At 34.7% G+C, this 15,987-nt stretch overlaps 1 protein-coding gene across 2 annotated transcripts in view; it reads left to right on the top strand.

Moving 5' to 3' along the window:
* The first annotated feature begins 11,291 nt into the window (after window positions 1-11,291).
* Window positions 11,292-15,987, top strand: part of FAP (fibroblast activation protein alpha) — a 90,055-nt gene continuing 85,359 nt past the window's right edge. The window contains exons 1-2 of one of the 2 annotated variants that reach the window (XM_074215844.1): window positions 11,292-11,565; window positions 11,886-11,970. In XM_074215844.1, the coding sequence (XP_074071945.1) occupies window positions 11,560-11,565; window positions 11,886-11,970 (91 nt within the window). In that variant the 5' untranslated portion in view covers window positions 11,292-11,559. The remainder of the gene's footprint in view (window positions 11,566-11,885; window positions 11,971-15,987) is intronic. The other variant, XM_074215843.1, reaches the window with a different exon arrangement.

The following is a 15,987-nucleotide window of genomic DNA, read 5'->3' on the forward strand; positions in this document are numbered from 1 at the left end:
CACATATATAACCTATATAAGATTGTTTGCTGCCATGGGGAAGGAGGAGGCAAGAGAGGGTGAAGAAAAATGTGGAACTCAGAAGCTTGCAAATAGATGGTCAGAGAAATGGGTTACACAAAACATGGAGTAGTAGGGTTTTAAGGGTTTCAGGTCACAAAATTCCCCTATTCTGGGTGCCTTTTCAATTTCCGCCCTTACTTTAGTTTGTGGTGGGATATAATTGTACCTTAGATTATCCAACTCATTTCATCTTTTGGTGCAGATATGGTGAAAATTCAATTCAAGAACCAGTTCCAATTTTCCAACTCAGTTTTAATTGACTAACTACAAATGACAAATCCTCCTTGATCTTTTGGCCATGCTCATATATGTCTGATATAGAGATTAGTTCTGGGGTTTTAAAGTCCCTGTTTCCCAGTCAAAGCAATTCTCTAATCAGTGTTAGAGGTAGGGAAGGAGTAGCAAGCAAATGCTGTGCACTGATCCTTTTTTTTAAGATCTTGCTTTCCATGTTGGCCAATTTTGTTTTCTTCCTTTTTTTCCTTCTTATTTTATCTTTTCTCAATTACATATTTTTAATATTTGGTTTTCAAAATTTTGAGTTCCATGTTCTCTCCCTTTCTCCCATCACTTATTCTTGAGAAAACAACAATTTAATATAGATTATACATGTTCAGTGATGAAAAATGTATTTCCATATTAGCCATGTTGTAAAAGAAAATAGAGTAAAAAAAACAAGAAGAAGAAGAAGAAAAATAAAGAAAGTTTTAAAAAGTATGCTTCAGTCTGTGTTCAGACTCCATCATTTCTTTCTCTGGAGGGACAAAGAATTTTTTATCATGATGAAAGTCTTGGATCAATGTTATTGCTGAGAATAACTGTCATTCATAGCTAATCGTCAAACAAAATTGCTCTTATTGTGTACAATGTTCTCTTGGTTCTGCTCACTTCATTTGCATCAGCTAAGTCTTCCCAAGTTCATTTGAAAGAATCCTTTTTGCCATTTCTCATGGCACAATAGTATTCCATCAATCCCTAAATGATTGACCTCCCTTCAATTTCCAATTCTTTGCCATTAAAAAAACTGATTAAATATTTTTGTACTACTAGGTCCTTTCCCCTTTTCTTAAATAATCTCTTTGGGATACAGACTTAATAGTGGTTTTGCTGGATCAAAGAGTAGGCACAGTTTGATTGCCCTTTGGAAACAGTTCCAAATCACTCCCCAGAATGTTTGGATCAGTTCACGACTCCATCAAAAAATGAGTTTCCACATCCTCTCAAACATTTGTCAGTTCAGGTGAGTTTCTGCTTTTTTCCCCACCATCTTGGCTCCCTAACTGCACTGATTCTGTTTTCAAAGGTTGCAATTCCCTTCCCTGCATCTGAGAAATGTGAAAGCATTCCCCTTGTAACCTTCACTCCCTTTTTCTCAGTATTCTTCCTTTCTCTTTTTCCCCCAACTTCTCACATGATATAATCCATTGCTTGACCCTGAATGAGGCTACAAATTGTACTACAAATTTTCCTCACTGATTGTGATGATCTAATAATGATTATTTTTGCTTTTAGAAAATCTTTGCTATATAAATACAAAATAGGATCTGGAGAAAAATCACAGACAATGACTATTTTCTTTATAAATATGTCCTGGCATCTATCTTGTTGAACCAGGAATTTCCAGAGTCCAATAAAAATTAGGAAGATGAGTGGGGAAAAAACACCAGACAATTTAGGAAATTTATATTTTACCTCAAAAAAGTGTAATGGAGAATTAAGGGTACAATAACAAATTAGAAAGCATGATTACTACACTTTTGAATTAGTGTTTTTGTCACAATAAGTACAAATACAACCATGATAGGATTTCAGAAGTATACTACTGAGAAGACTTGTATGAACTGATACAGAGTAAAACCAGTAGAACAAGGAAACCAGTTTACACAATGACCATAATAATAGGGAAAAATATTATGACTATAGCAATGTAAATGAAAAAAAGATTATAATGATGCTAAACTCTGAGGAATGAATGAATGAAGGGGCAAGGGAATGAAAAAAATTTATTAATGCCTACGATTCTTTGGAGACATGTGCATGCTACATGTGATGTATTACATATACTGTCAGAGATGTTCATGTATTGGTTTTGTTAATTATTTTTATATGTTACTTGGCAAATAGTAAGTACCCAATAAATAGTTATTGACTGATTGTTAAAATGAAAAACTCACATGGGGTAGAGGAGATGAAAGAGTGATGACAGTGTTGTTACCTGTGATATACCTGGAAATGACTATAATGTAAAAACAAAAGACATCAATAAAACCTTGAAAAAGAGACAAGACTATGTTTCTATGTAAATTTATTAATTGTTGCAGTAACATATTGTAATAGTACAGATGACTGTAATTCTTGCATTTGAGTCTTTACTGAATATAGAAGACTCCTTTGAATAAAAGGAAAGAAGTTTATATAAAAAAGAAATATTTCAAATTGATGTTGCAATCAAATTGTATAATTTTAAGTCAATTCCTAAAATAGATGCATATTACCTATTTAAAAAACCCCAATTCTAATAGTCTTAGTGCATTGATTTCATTAAAGAATAGATAGCAAATATTTCATGTTCTCTAGAATCTAGCACTATATGATTACTCTGATAAATAGAAACAATGATTTCATATTATCTTATGAAGAGAGAATAAATCACTTTGAGGTGTTCTCAATTAATTAATCTAAATATCAGCTGAATTATATTCTAATTAAGAGCTCATGAAATACAACAGCAAAAGGAAATTGATATTGGTTAAGGCTAATCCTCCCTTTACTAATCCATAAAACTGATACTTCTCACAAAATACCTGGTAAGCTACCCTCAAGTCTTATGGGAAAAAATGAATAGCTGCACTTGGGTCTCATTACTAATTCTTAAGAGAAAAAAATAAACTACAGCACAATTTGTAAGGTATTCTCAAGGATCATTACAGGAATTAAACTATTATTATTAGATAATGATTTCATACTAGTGGTAATACAGGTATTCCTGGGCACAGGGATTATGAACTTTTCACCTTGGACAGTTAGGACCTTTGGACAGTTAGGTGATACAGCAGATACAACACAGGCCTTAGAATCAAGAAGACTCATCTTTATGAGTTCAAATCCAAACTCATAAACTTACTAGCTTTGTAACCCTGGCTTAGTCACATACCCTTATTTGTCTCTCCCAGAACCCAACCTGAAGGCTTTCATTTTGGTAGACTTTCTAGGAGTTTGTGATATGCTGGCATAGTCTTGATGATCCCAGAGTGATCTCCAAGCCATGAAGAGCCATCAGAGTGATCCAAGGAAAAAAAACTGAGAAGTAATTTTTAGTATACTTTGAGTGGTCTGGCCTTTCATTGATTACTTTGGAGAGTCACAATTTTGCAGATATAGAAAAAAGTTGGAGAAAAGAAATTAGGAATGGGCTATTAATGGAGAAAGGACCAGGAAATTGAGGTACTGAGATTTTACAAAAAACTGGATGGAGCATCATAGAGGATGCAGATCCTTGCAAGATGTCAATCATGTGCACAAGGTAGTGTTATGTCATTTCTGTCATATCCAACTCTTTGTGATCCCATTTGGAGTTTTATTAGCAGAGATACTGGAGTAGTTGGCCATTTTCTTCTCCAGTTTATTTTACAGATGAGGAAACTGAGGTAAATAAGGTTATGTGACACATACAGAGATGAACTTGCCATCAACCACAAGTATTCCCCAATCATGTTCACAAACTGAATTACCTTTATCTGATCATCATCTTTTATGACTCTCTTCTGCCTAGAAGCTCAAAACCCTGTTCTTCTTCCCATAACATCTTCAATTGCTCCACCCCCCCCCCCATTTCCTTTTCATGCTTTCACCTCAGTACTGGCTTACACTGGTTTCCCTTCCCAACTTGACTCCTTGGTGAACTAGTTCAACATGTACTGTCCTCTCAAATCTTATATTCCCTTATTGATGAACTTGCCCTTCCAAACCTCAGCCTTGAATTACCCTCACCATTCATTGCCTTTGCACCTACTCACATATTACTGAGTGAAGCTGGGGGAAAAAAATCACCAAATCAATGTTGATTAGATCCCAGCTTTGAAATCTAGACAGCATTCTTGACTCTTCCTCTCTCATCTCCCCACCCCCCCCCCATATATCCACTCATTTCTCAAGTCCTGCCATTTTTACCTTTGGAGCATCTCTTGCTTTCACCCCCTTCTCTCCTCTGACCTTGCCACAACCCTGACTCAGACCCTTATGACCCCAGGCCTATAGTACTACAATAGCTTGCTTGTTGCTATCTCTTTCTCAAGTCTCTCCCCATTCCAATTCATCCCCCACTCAGCTTTCCAGATCCTAAAATGCAGGCCTGTGGATATCATCCTCCCTTCATTCAAAAGCTCCCTATTACTTCCAGAATCAAACTCTCTGGATATTTTCTTTTTTTCTCAATTAATATTTTATTTTATTTTCCCAATTACATGTTATGAAAGTTTTTCAACATCCATCCACATGCATATGCATATTTCTCCATTATATAATTTCCTTCCACCCTCCCTTCCCACCCCTCTCCCCTCAGCAGCAAACAGTCAGGTGAGTATTGTACATACACATTTGTGTTTACCATGTTTACAGAGTAGTCATTTTTGGTATGAGGAATTAGGATTAAGGGGAAAAGAAAGAAAACCATGAGATAGCAAAGAAATACATAAGAGAAATTTTTAAAAAGTGAATGTAGTGTTCATTCAGATTCTAAACAGTTTTTTGTTTTGTTTTTCTTCCTCTGGATGGGGATAGCATTGTCCATAGCTAGTCTAATAGAGTTGTCCTAGCTCTCTGGACTGCTGAGAGGTGTTCCATCCATCAAGGTTGATCAACTCACAATGTTGCTGTTAATATGTACAATGTTCTCTTGGTTCTGCTCCCTTCATTCAGCATCAGATCCTATAATTCATTCCATGCTTCTCTAGAGTCTGACTATTTAATGGTTTCTTATGGAATAATAGTATCCCATAATATTAATATACCATAACTTCTTCAGTCATTCACCAATTGATGGGCACCCCCTCACTCTGGTTGTTTTCTAAAGCCCTACCTACATAACTTGACCCCTGCTTCCTTTCCAATATTCTTAATCTTTAGGAGCATCCATATACTTTATGTTCTATATAGTATATGAGCTTTTATTTTTCTTAATTTTTAAAAAGATTTTATTTTTTCAATTATGTGTAAAAAATGTTAACATTCATTTTTTTAAAACTTTGAGCTCCAAATTCTCTTCTTCCCTCACTCACCTGTTGCCTTATAGAAAAGGTAAGCAATTTGATAATGATCTTACTGGTGTTTCTCACATATGAGAGTCTAACTCACTTAATTGAACACTTTCTTTTTGAAAGTTAATTTAATTTTTTCAATTACATGCAAAGGTAGTTTTCACCATTCAACATTTGCAAGTTTATGGGCTCCTCATTTTTCTTCTACCCTTTCTTCCCTCCCCACTCCCCATAGCAGTTAACAATGTGGTAAAGTTGTACATGCATAATCATGTTTAACATATTTCCATAATGGTGATGTTATGAAAGAACTAAGGGTAAAAATCCCTGAGAAAGGAAGAAAAATCATAAAAGAAATTTTAAACAATGAACATGGTATACTTTGCTCTGTATTCAGACTCCAAAGTCTGTTTTGTTTTATTTTGTTTTTCTGGATGTAGATGGCATTTTCCATAACAGTAACAGATCCCTTGGGATGATCTTTGAACACAGAACTGCTGAGGGGAGCTGCGTCCATCATAGTTGATTCATATCACAAATGTTACTGTTAACCTTAGGGTTTTCCCTCCAAAATGACCCCCAATTTATATAACTTATATTTATTTCTTGTACATAGTTGTTTGCTTGTTATTTTGCCAATGAGAGTAGACCATGAGCTTCTAAAGAGCAGAAACTGTTTTTACCTTTCCTTGTATTATCACTTAATGCAGGACCTGGGACATAATAAATGTTAGTGGATTTACCGACTAACCTCTTACAGTGGTGACAGTGGCCCTTAAAAAAAAATAATCATATAATTTAAATGGTTGAAGAAATCTTAGAAGTCATTTAGTCCAGTCCCATTATACTGGGAGTATATACTAACTGGAGTCAGATCATATTAACTCTAATTTCAAATATGTTAGTGAAATACCTGTTCATCTCAAAAAATCTTTATCAAAGTAGAAAAAAATGTTGCGTCTGAAAGCAAACATAATTTAGTCAGTTTTAATCCTTCCTGCAAGTATTTAGTCTTGCCCAAGAAGTTGCAATTTTAAAGCTTTAATATATGATATCTTTCATATATGAAAGAGTCATTACATTTCATGAGTTTATCAGACTCCAATATTAGAGAGAGAGTCAAATTATTCTGCTAATGTTTCTTCCTTAATCTACTTTGCTAATGGAATAAGTTTCCGAGCCTCTATGAGTCATACAAAAGTTGAAAGCAGTTTTTACCATAATAAAACATCATGAATCTAATTATGTAGCTTATTAGGAGAATAGGTATTAATTACAAACTGGGAAGCTTTTTGCTCCATATTTTCCTTGCATATGTTCTAATTGTTGACTCTGAAATAATCAAGTTGTTATAGAATGGTAAAGCTGGGTGGAAACTAGAGGTCATCTAAATTCAAAATTTTTCATGTGTCCCTCTGGTAGCTTCTGTGTGTCCTTGATTATATATTGGATGGCAGATATTAATGCCTTTACCTCTTTGATTATCTAGTGTCTACTCTATAGGCAGCTTGGTTATATGGTGGATAGAGAAAGTACAGTCAGAAAGATCTGCGTTCAAATCTAGCCCCAGTCACTTAACTTCTGTCCATCTCAGTTTCCTTAACTGTAAAAGAGATTAATAATAGCACCCAACTCATAGAGTTGTTAGGATCAGAGAAGCTAACATATAAAAGCATCTAGCACAGCTCGTTACATAGTAGACACTTAATAAATGTTGTTTCCTGAGCCCTCTGTATATGAATCATTTATCCAACCATATATACGCACACTGCAATGTCATTTATTATAATGCAAGTTCCTTGAGAACAGATTGTAGTTTTTCCTTTTTTTTGTAACCTCGATACTTAGCACAGTATAAAATAAGTGCTTAATAAATGCTTATCAGTTTATTTTAGATTGATTAGATAGAAAAGAGTGGTGATAAATTAAGAAAGGTGATAAACAAGAATGGGCAAAAGTATGAGAGTATAATGTTTATTTTCAAAATAGTAACAGTAAAACACTTTCTTTATTTTTCCTTCATTATTTATATGTTCCCCATATCAAGCCAGCCTTGCTTGGGGAAGGGGTTAGTCCTGATGTTGTTTTTGCTTTAAAAGTTTTCTGAGATGCAACTCGAAATGGTTACTTCTCTTTTCCATTCTCTATTTCAAGTCATCTTTGGCTTTCACCCCAGAAACAGCCAAGAGATGGTTGCAACCATTGTTCCAGAGTAAAAATAATTAAATAATGATCTGGTTTTGACTAAATCACAGGGATTGAAATTCCATCAGCAAAAAATCATGGATAATTTTAGCCATAATTTAACATATTCATTCCTATTTCTTTCCTAGTAGTAGTACAGAGAGTACTTAATTGGAACTCTGCGCTTTGGGTACATGATGGACAACCAGTCAGGCTCTGCATCTTTCATGATTCTCCCTTCCTTCTGGATATGCTGTCCTGTTTTGGCATCTAAAGCATAATTCTTTCTGTTTCCTTTGATGATGATCTATCTTCTCTTATCTAAACACAGATGACTCCAAGTCTCTCTCTTGAAGCTTTTTCCTTCTCTATATATTCCTTGGCAATTTCATTTGGTCACAAAGATTCAATTGTCTTGCCTATTAATTAACCAACCCTAATCTCTTGGACTGTAGTCCTGTCTCTCCATCTGCTTGTTGAATACCTCCACCTGGATGTCCTGTTGGCATCTCAAATTCAAAATGTCTAAAATGAAACTTATCATGTTCCCACTAAACATGTAGCTTCTCCAAACTTCCCTATTTCTGTTGAAAGCATTAACACCCTCCCAGTCATCCACATTTTTAGTTGCCAAGTTATACTTGATTCCCTCACTTCCCTATCAGTTGCCAAGTCAAGCTGGTTCTACCTCCACAAAATCTCTTTTAATTTTTGTTTTCTTTCTACTTATATTGCACTATCCTAGTTTAGGTCCTCATTACCTTTCCTGGATATTGTAAGTCTCCTAACTGGGATGCTTGCTTTCAGTCTCCATCCCCTCTAATCCATCTTCCTAAGGCACAGATCTGATCTCTGAAAAATATTCAATGATTCTCCTTTCTATTAGGAGAAAACAAAGACATTTCAGCTAAGCATTTAAGACAGTATTGCACAGTCTGCCTCTAAATACATTTCTAATCATATTACATATTATCCCTTTTCATGCATTCTATGTTCCAAATACACTGGCCTTACTAGCTGTTTTCTGAATCTAATGTTCCAGTCTCAGTACATTCACAAAGACCAGCTCAGAATTCAATTCATTCCCTTAATTTCCTCACCATATATATCTGACCTTCAGAATCTTTACTATACTTCAAGGTGCAGCTTGAGTATCAGTCCTTGGTGTTATTTTTCTTAATATTCCAACCCTCACAGTTGTCATATTTTCCTTCTCCATTTATCTATATTAATTTTTCTGTTCATTTATTGCAATAATAATAATAGTTCTTCTTTACTCCAAGTCTAGCTCTCTATTCACTGTGCCACCTGTATAGTTTTATCTGTTTATTGGAATGTAAGCTCCTTGAACATGAAAACTACTTAGTTTTTGTCCTTATAGTATCAGTATCTGGCACCATATCTTGTATATAATAGGTGCCTAATAAATGCTTATTGATTTGAGCTGACAATTGATAAAAAATGAAAGGATCAGTGTAAGAGATTTTGGTTTTGACTTTCATTCTAAATTTGGATCTCAAAAATCCAATGATAATTAATCTTTTGATATTTACTCATTAAAATTATGATTTAAAACTGGATTTGATAATCATTGCTTTTGCATGTTTTATAATTACGTCTAAAGAGGAAACCTCTGCTAAAGTTCTCTATTTTGCTTCATCAGTGCTGAGGCAAACCCTGAGTTCTAAAATGTGAAGTCAGATCAACTCAGGCTCTATCAGATCTCACCAAGCTAGAAAGGCTGGTATACCTGGTATATTAGTTGTCTGAGGAACAGGCTATGTTCAGACATGCTCAACACTAGGCTGGCCATAGTGGAATACATTTTTTTAGCCATTGCACCTCTTAAAAACCTAATTTGATCTTCACAGTTACTAGTGTCCTCCACTCATCCTAGAAATTATTCTTTTTGTATTTTGTATTTTATTTTTATTTTTTGTATTGTTTCCCTTATAATAGAATAAAACTTTCTAGAAGGCAAGGACTGTTTTGTTTTGTTTTTGAATCTCTAACATATAGTATTGTGTCCAATACATAATAGGCCTTTAATAAATGACTGGTAATTGCTAAATTATGGAGAGATTGCAATCTGTTTCAAAGGAGAGAGAGATATATCTGCACCCAACAAAAGCATACATTTAACATACTAGAATATTAGTAAAATGTAAAGGTTTTTCTAAAATACACTGAAAATATAAAGCAAACAAAATGTTGCTTTTATTTTTGCCAAAACTTGCTATTTTTCCTTTAAATAGATTTATGTCAGAAGTCACCATTTAAGTCATCTACATGGCTCTAAATTTTAGCCAGCACAAACTAAAGGAAAAAAACACAAAAGAAAAAAACTTCTCACTCTTCATAGTTTTCCTCTGTGCTTCCAGTTTCAATTAAAATTAATTAATTAAATTTAGCTTAAATTCACCACAGAATACTGCCTTTCTCTTGAGAACCTGAATATGATTTTTTTTTTGGTTGACTCTTACTTGCCACTGTAGGACTTATCTGTAAACCCAAACCAGTCACAGTGCAATGAAATTTCTCATTTCCAAAGCTATTTTAATTCCCAAATCATTTTAATTGTCTACTAATTGTTTATTAAAGATGAGCTACCCAGAAAAGATTTTCTCTGCAGAACACAAAACCTTTTAAGCTCATTGCCTGCAGCTCCTTGGAGTGGAATTGATGGTTTCAAAAGGCAGGAGAATGAATAGAACTGCCCAGTACATTATCTCTGAAGTCCCAAACTAAAGTGGGTGCCCTAAGTATAATCACAAGTGAACAGTTTGCCTGAAGATCAAGAAGAGATTGGTAACTTTTGCCTTAATATGTTAAGAAATCAAGAATGGGTTCCTGGGAAGCATTACCTAGGAAATAATGACACCTTTATTAATTGCTACAAGTCCAGAAAGGTTGATCTCATTTACTGGCCAGCTGCAAATGGAGACGTCTTCCAGAAGCCTGTGGTGGTTACATCTTTGTGCTTGAAAGTGCCTAATGACTCATTTTCTTCAGTAGAAGTTTTCATAATTCTGGAACTCAGTGAGGGATGTCTGAGGAAAATCTGAGTCTGACAGCCACATGTCACTGTCCCAGTCTACAAGAGAAGAACTCAGTTGGTACCCAGACCAGTAGGCTAAAATAAATAGCAAATAATAATACCAACCAGCCAAGATTAAATATAACTTCCATATTCCATATTTATTCAAGAACCACCTAGAAGTCCCTTTTATTTCAGGAGGAAAAAATAGGGTATTTGTAATAGTTATTCCCACTCTTCTTATGGGTATTTGGTGAATTATTTATGTATCTTTAATTTTTACAACATGTTCATACATTTCTAAATCATTCTCAATCATAACAGACAACCTTCATCCCTTAATTTAATTCAGACATTTGATTTTTAAAGAACATCTATATTTGACAAAATTGCATGTGAAGCTATTTGGACAAAGGAATTGTTTTGAGAGAAATAATTATTTCTCTAAAGATTTCTTAAGCTCATCACAGAAGCAGAGTAGACATGGAAAATTTTATTTTTTATAGAGTCCTATATAACTTCATTGTCATCTGCTGTTTAAAGTTCGATAGATAACACACACATAGAGAAAATGATGTTTTACTTTTAATCCTTCATTTAGTTGCAAATAAAGTTATTTTAAACCCAGTGGTTTTCCAAAGCATACTGCAAGTGATTTCCAGGGGAAAATGAAACATAAAACTGGACATGTATTTTAAAAAAAAACAACAAAAAACAAAATTATATGTCAACGTAAGCAGATGTTAGTGTTCAATTTACAAGGGTAGAGCAGCTATAAAGCCTCTCTAGAGCTATGCACAGGTCATTTGAAGGCCAAGAATGCCCCCAAAAATCTGTTTCTAATTTTACAGAAATCTTTTGAAATTTGGCACAGCATTCAAAAGTACGCGGAAAAAAAATCAGGTCTTGGGTTTGGCCTCCAACTGTGAAAACAGACTGCTTCTTTATAACTGCTCTCATAGATCCAGTGACCCACACTCCGAAGAAAGGATTGTCTTTCCTTCAGAAACATCTGGAAAAATGAAGGTTAGTATAAGGAAAGTAGATGCCTTTTAAAGAAAAAGGGTTGGACCTATTGTTAGGAGATTTTTCTGGTTAGAAGGTGAGACTTTTGTCCATTAGTATTTACTTCCTGGAGGGGGCTGGGGATGGGAAATTGTACTAAATATATTGTAGAAACATAGTTTAAGAGTTGGATGGATTCCAGCAATTACAGTCAGATCGGTGGAAGAAGACAATCAAATGCTTTGTGGGGTGGGAGCGGGAGGATTTAGGTGCAAACACAGTTTTGCCGATTCAACTCTTGAGCAGACCCTGATAATATAGCTAACTTTTTTTTTGTGTAGCTCTGGCTGAAAATTGCCCTTGGAGTCGTCACCTGTGTTCTACTTGCCTTGCTTGTGGTTTGTATTGTTTTACGTCCACCGAGAGGTAAGAGTTTTCTGTGGGGTTACCTTGTTTCCCCATAATATCCAGAAACTTGTAATGTTGTTACTCATGTTCCCAAAGATTTAAACAGCTCTTGTGGCTTTATTTGTCAGAGATAGCCTGTTAGTATTCATATGAATGACTTTAAAAATTCATAAATTATTATTATCACAGATTAGAGATATACTAAATCAATGAAGATATTAATAAAGAGATTCAAGGTGAAATTTTAACACCCAAGACCCACCAAATCTCCTAAGTATCACCCATTCCATTTGCACTTACTTTGTCTAATCTAAATGACATGGATGTAATGGAATCAAAAGTAATTTCTGGACTTTATCTGCCTTGTTCTCAGGTTTACTTAGGGGGAAACAAAACAGCTTTTGGGGACTTAAAGTCTCAGGAATAGCTGTATATAGTGTAGAGAAAATGAAAGTATTCATTTAAACAGTAGAGAATTGATTGAGTAGCCCAGTAATAACTAGGTATTGGTTTTCTCACTGAAAGACATAAATTTGGACCCAGATCAGAGAATGAGTAGTCTTTTACACTCAAAGTTGGACTAAAGAATACTAGTTTCTAAAATGAGTATGTCTTAGGGTAACAAAGAATCGTAATGGACAGACAGAAAAGGAGTCATCAGAAGAATAGCTTAGATTAAAATTTATTTTAGCTTTTCACTGGAAAGCAAATACTTTTCACTTACACTCTGGGGTGGTTTGAATTTTAAATTAAATGTCCAGATAAGGATAACCCTGAATTTGGTGACTTAGCTTCCTTATGTAAATCTTTTTGGAAAGAAAACCTCATCTTCTAAACAACAGGGGGAAAAAAATGCTTAAAAACTCCAGGCTCTGGTGTTTGGGAAATATATGGATAATGCCTTGTATTGACAAAGAGATGCCTTCAGCTGGAAGTAAATTGGTAGCAATAGGGACACCAAATGGAAACGGTATGATTCCTCAAGTTAAGAAAACACTCAGCCTGAATGCTCCATGAACTTCAAGGAGGACTACAATGAAAATGGGCCTCAGAAAATACATTTCTTGCAAATATGCAAAGCTTCCACAGAATTTTTCACAGATTTAGAAGGGGATAGGATTTAACAGAGGGTGAAAAGTAGTATTCAGAATGTCGTTATTAAAAATAGTTTCTTGTCTTCAATGCATTTTGTCACTTCTTGCTGCTATCTGGTCCCAAAAGAATGTTCACAGGCTGAGGAGGTGTCCCTTTGGCACTGTTTCATAGAAAAAAAAAATCAGGATTTCACCTGAGTGGTTTTGTGGCAATTTACAGAGTTCAAAACTGATTTTTGACCCCTTTTAATGCTAATCAAGTTGGTAATAACAACAGATTTTTACTATCTCAAGAGGGCTTGAAAATGATCACTTCCATTTGTTCCCTCAAAATGAATCCTTGGAGACAAAAAGAGCATATTTTGTTCTAAGTCCATTGTAGGGACATATATTCACACTTATACCTGCATGCCTATAATTCTCACACCTGTAGAAGAGAACAGACTGTCCTTCAAATTTTGGAATTTAACCATCAATATCTTTTTTTTAACTGAACCCATGATTTTAATAGTATAAGGGAATCAGATGAAGAAATTCTCTCTACTTATACAGATGGGAACCTACATTGAAACTTACAGTCTTAGAAAGTTGTCCAGGACAAGTGATGGGGAACTGCCTAAGGCCACACAGCTAGAAGATCAGAGGCAAGACTTTGTTCCTGGTCTTCCTTACTCTGAAATTGTGTTCCTATACCATAGAAATTGTTCTTATCAAAGTCAGTTGGGATAGAGCACTGGGTCCCAATCAGAAAGACCTAAGGTCAAATATGAGTCGCTAATTATAGAACCCAGAGAATCATTTAACCTCAGTTTTCTCAAATACAAAAAAGTGGATAACAATGGCTCCTCCCTCCCAAGATTATTCTTAGTTATCAAATGAGGTGATATTTGTAAAAGCACTTAACAATGTAGGGTACTTAGTAGGTGTTATATAAATTCTTATTCCTTTCCCTGATATTAAAGAATATAGACATGTGTAATGATTTGCATTCAAGTCAGGAAGTGTGCTGTTGAAGTTTGAGAAAGAGGAGAAATACAGATTGTATTTGAACCCAGAGAGAGACTTAACAAAGAAACAATCCATTAGCATTGAAAGATAGAGGTTATTGTACTTGGTCACCTAACTAACTGCCTAGTGCATCACACATCACATTCAACTAACCCTGGTATCCTAACACCAAAGCACACTTTACACTGGATTTTTTCACTTCCATATTGAGAGTTCAGTATTCATGGTCAGTGACAAATTAGAGATCACCATAACTAAACTGAAAAGTTCACTTAAATCATTGGCTAACATGAAATAGAGTAAAATAATTTTAATTTTAAAAAACTCAAAAGTCATATCTGACTATAAAAACTACAACAGATTTAATACCTCTTTTCTGCTGCTGGATCTAATCCTCAGATGACACTCCACAGTTAATCCTAATAGCACAGAGAACCATAGACCCAAAACTGAAGAGGATTTCAGGGGCTTTCTAGTCCAATGTCAAATGCTAGTTTTAAAGATGAGGAAACCAAGAGCCAAGGAGATTGTTAAGGGTCTTGACCAGGGTCAGATACTTAGTAAGCACCAGAATTCTTTGCACTTTACAATTCTTCTTGCAATTACTTCTCCATAATATTCCATCTCTCTGATTTCCCAAAACTTGTCCACCTTGCCTAATGTGTTCTGCCTGTTCTGCTTAGAAAACAACCAAGGAGGGAGACTGGAGTTTGGTTTAACTTGTTTGATTGGAGTGGTAACCCAAAAATAGAGGCTCCATTGGTCATTAAATTTATGTTTTCATTATTTCAAATTGGGTTTGTTTTTTGGTTTTTTGGTTTTTTTACTCTCATGAGATTGTTTCCATCAAATGACCTTGAGGCTCAAAATATCCAAAAAATAGTACTAATAAAAATTTATTTTCATATATATATATATAAAATGACTTGAAAATAACTTTTCTTAACTATTTGTGATTCAATAAATCATAAGATCATAGATTTAGAGATAGAAAGAATAATTAAAGAGGTCTCAGAAACCAATGCCCTTATTTCATAAGGAAATTAAACATTGCAGTGGGTAGAGTGCCAACCCTGAAATCCAGAGGACTTGAGTTCAAATTTTACCTCAGGAAAAAAAATAATAAAAACACAAAACATAAACAAATCCGACCTCAGACACTTAACACTAGTTGTGTGCACTTGGGCAAATCACTTAACCCTGATTGCCTCACATCCCAGGAAATTAATACAGAGTAGAAGAGCTACATGTTTCTTGCCTCTTTTACTATATATATATATATATATATATATATATATATATATATATATATATATATCCAGTGGCTTAGAAATAAGATCACATCTTCGATGGTGTGGTAAAATGAAAAGAAGAAAAAGTTAGAGGACCCAGGTTCAAATACCACCTCTGGCAATGACATAGGTGACTTTGGGCAAATCATAAAATCTTCCTAAGCCTCAGTTTCCTCACCTGTAAAATGAGGAGTTTGTACCAGATGTTCACTGAGGTCCCTCCTATCTCTAAATCTATAATTCCTTTTTCAGAATCACTGAGGTGCTAACTCTGTCAATGGCTACATATCAGGGATGGGATTGATGATTGTGCATAAGCAGATGTTTTGTTAGTTTTAGTTAGGAGATATGTGCCATCTGTGCCCTATTCTTTGTCACTTTGTAAACAAGATAAGGAAATTTCCCCTTCAGGGTAGTTGTGTGGTCCTCCCTATATGAGGTTCAGAGGTCAGGACGAAGTGATGTACCAGGGCTCATCTAATTAACCATATTGTCCCATATTATTGATGAATGTAAAAAAGGGGGGAAAACATTAGAGGTATTAATGAGATCATAGCCTTTTTAAGAGATTTTGCCCTCAACCTTTGAGTCCAGAATAATATAATAATATCAAAAGAATTCAAAATAAATATGATTATGAA

This window comes from Macrotis lagotis, chromosome 1 (assembly GCF_037893015.1).
Source record: "Macrotis lagotis isolate mMagLag1 chromosome 1, bilby.v1.9.chrom.fasta, whole genome shotgun sequence".
In the NCBI taxonomy this organism is placed as follows: domain Eukaryota; kingdom Metazoa; phylum Chordata; class Mammalia; order Peramelemorphia; family Peramelidae; genus Macrotis; species Macrotis lagotis.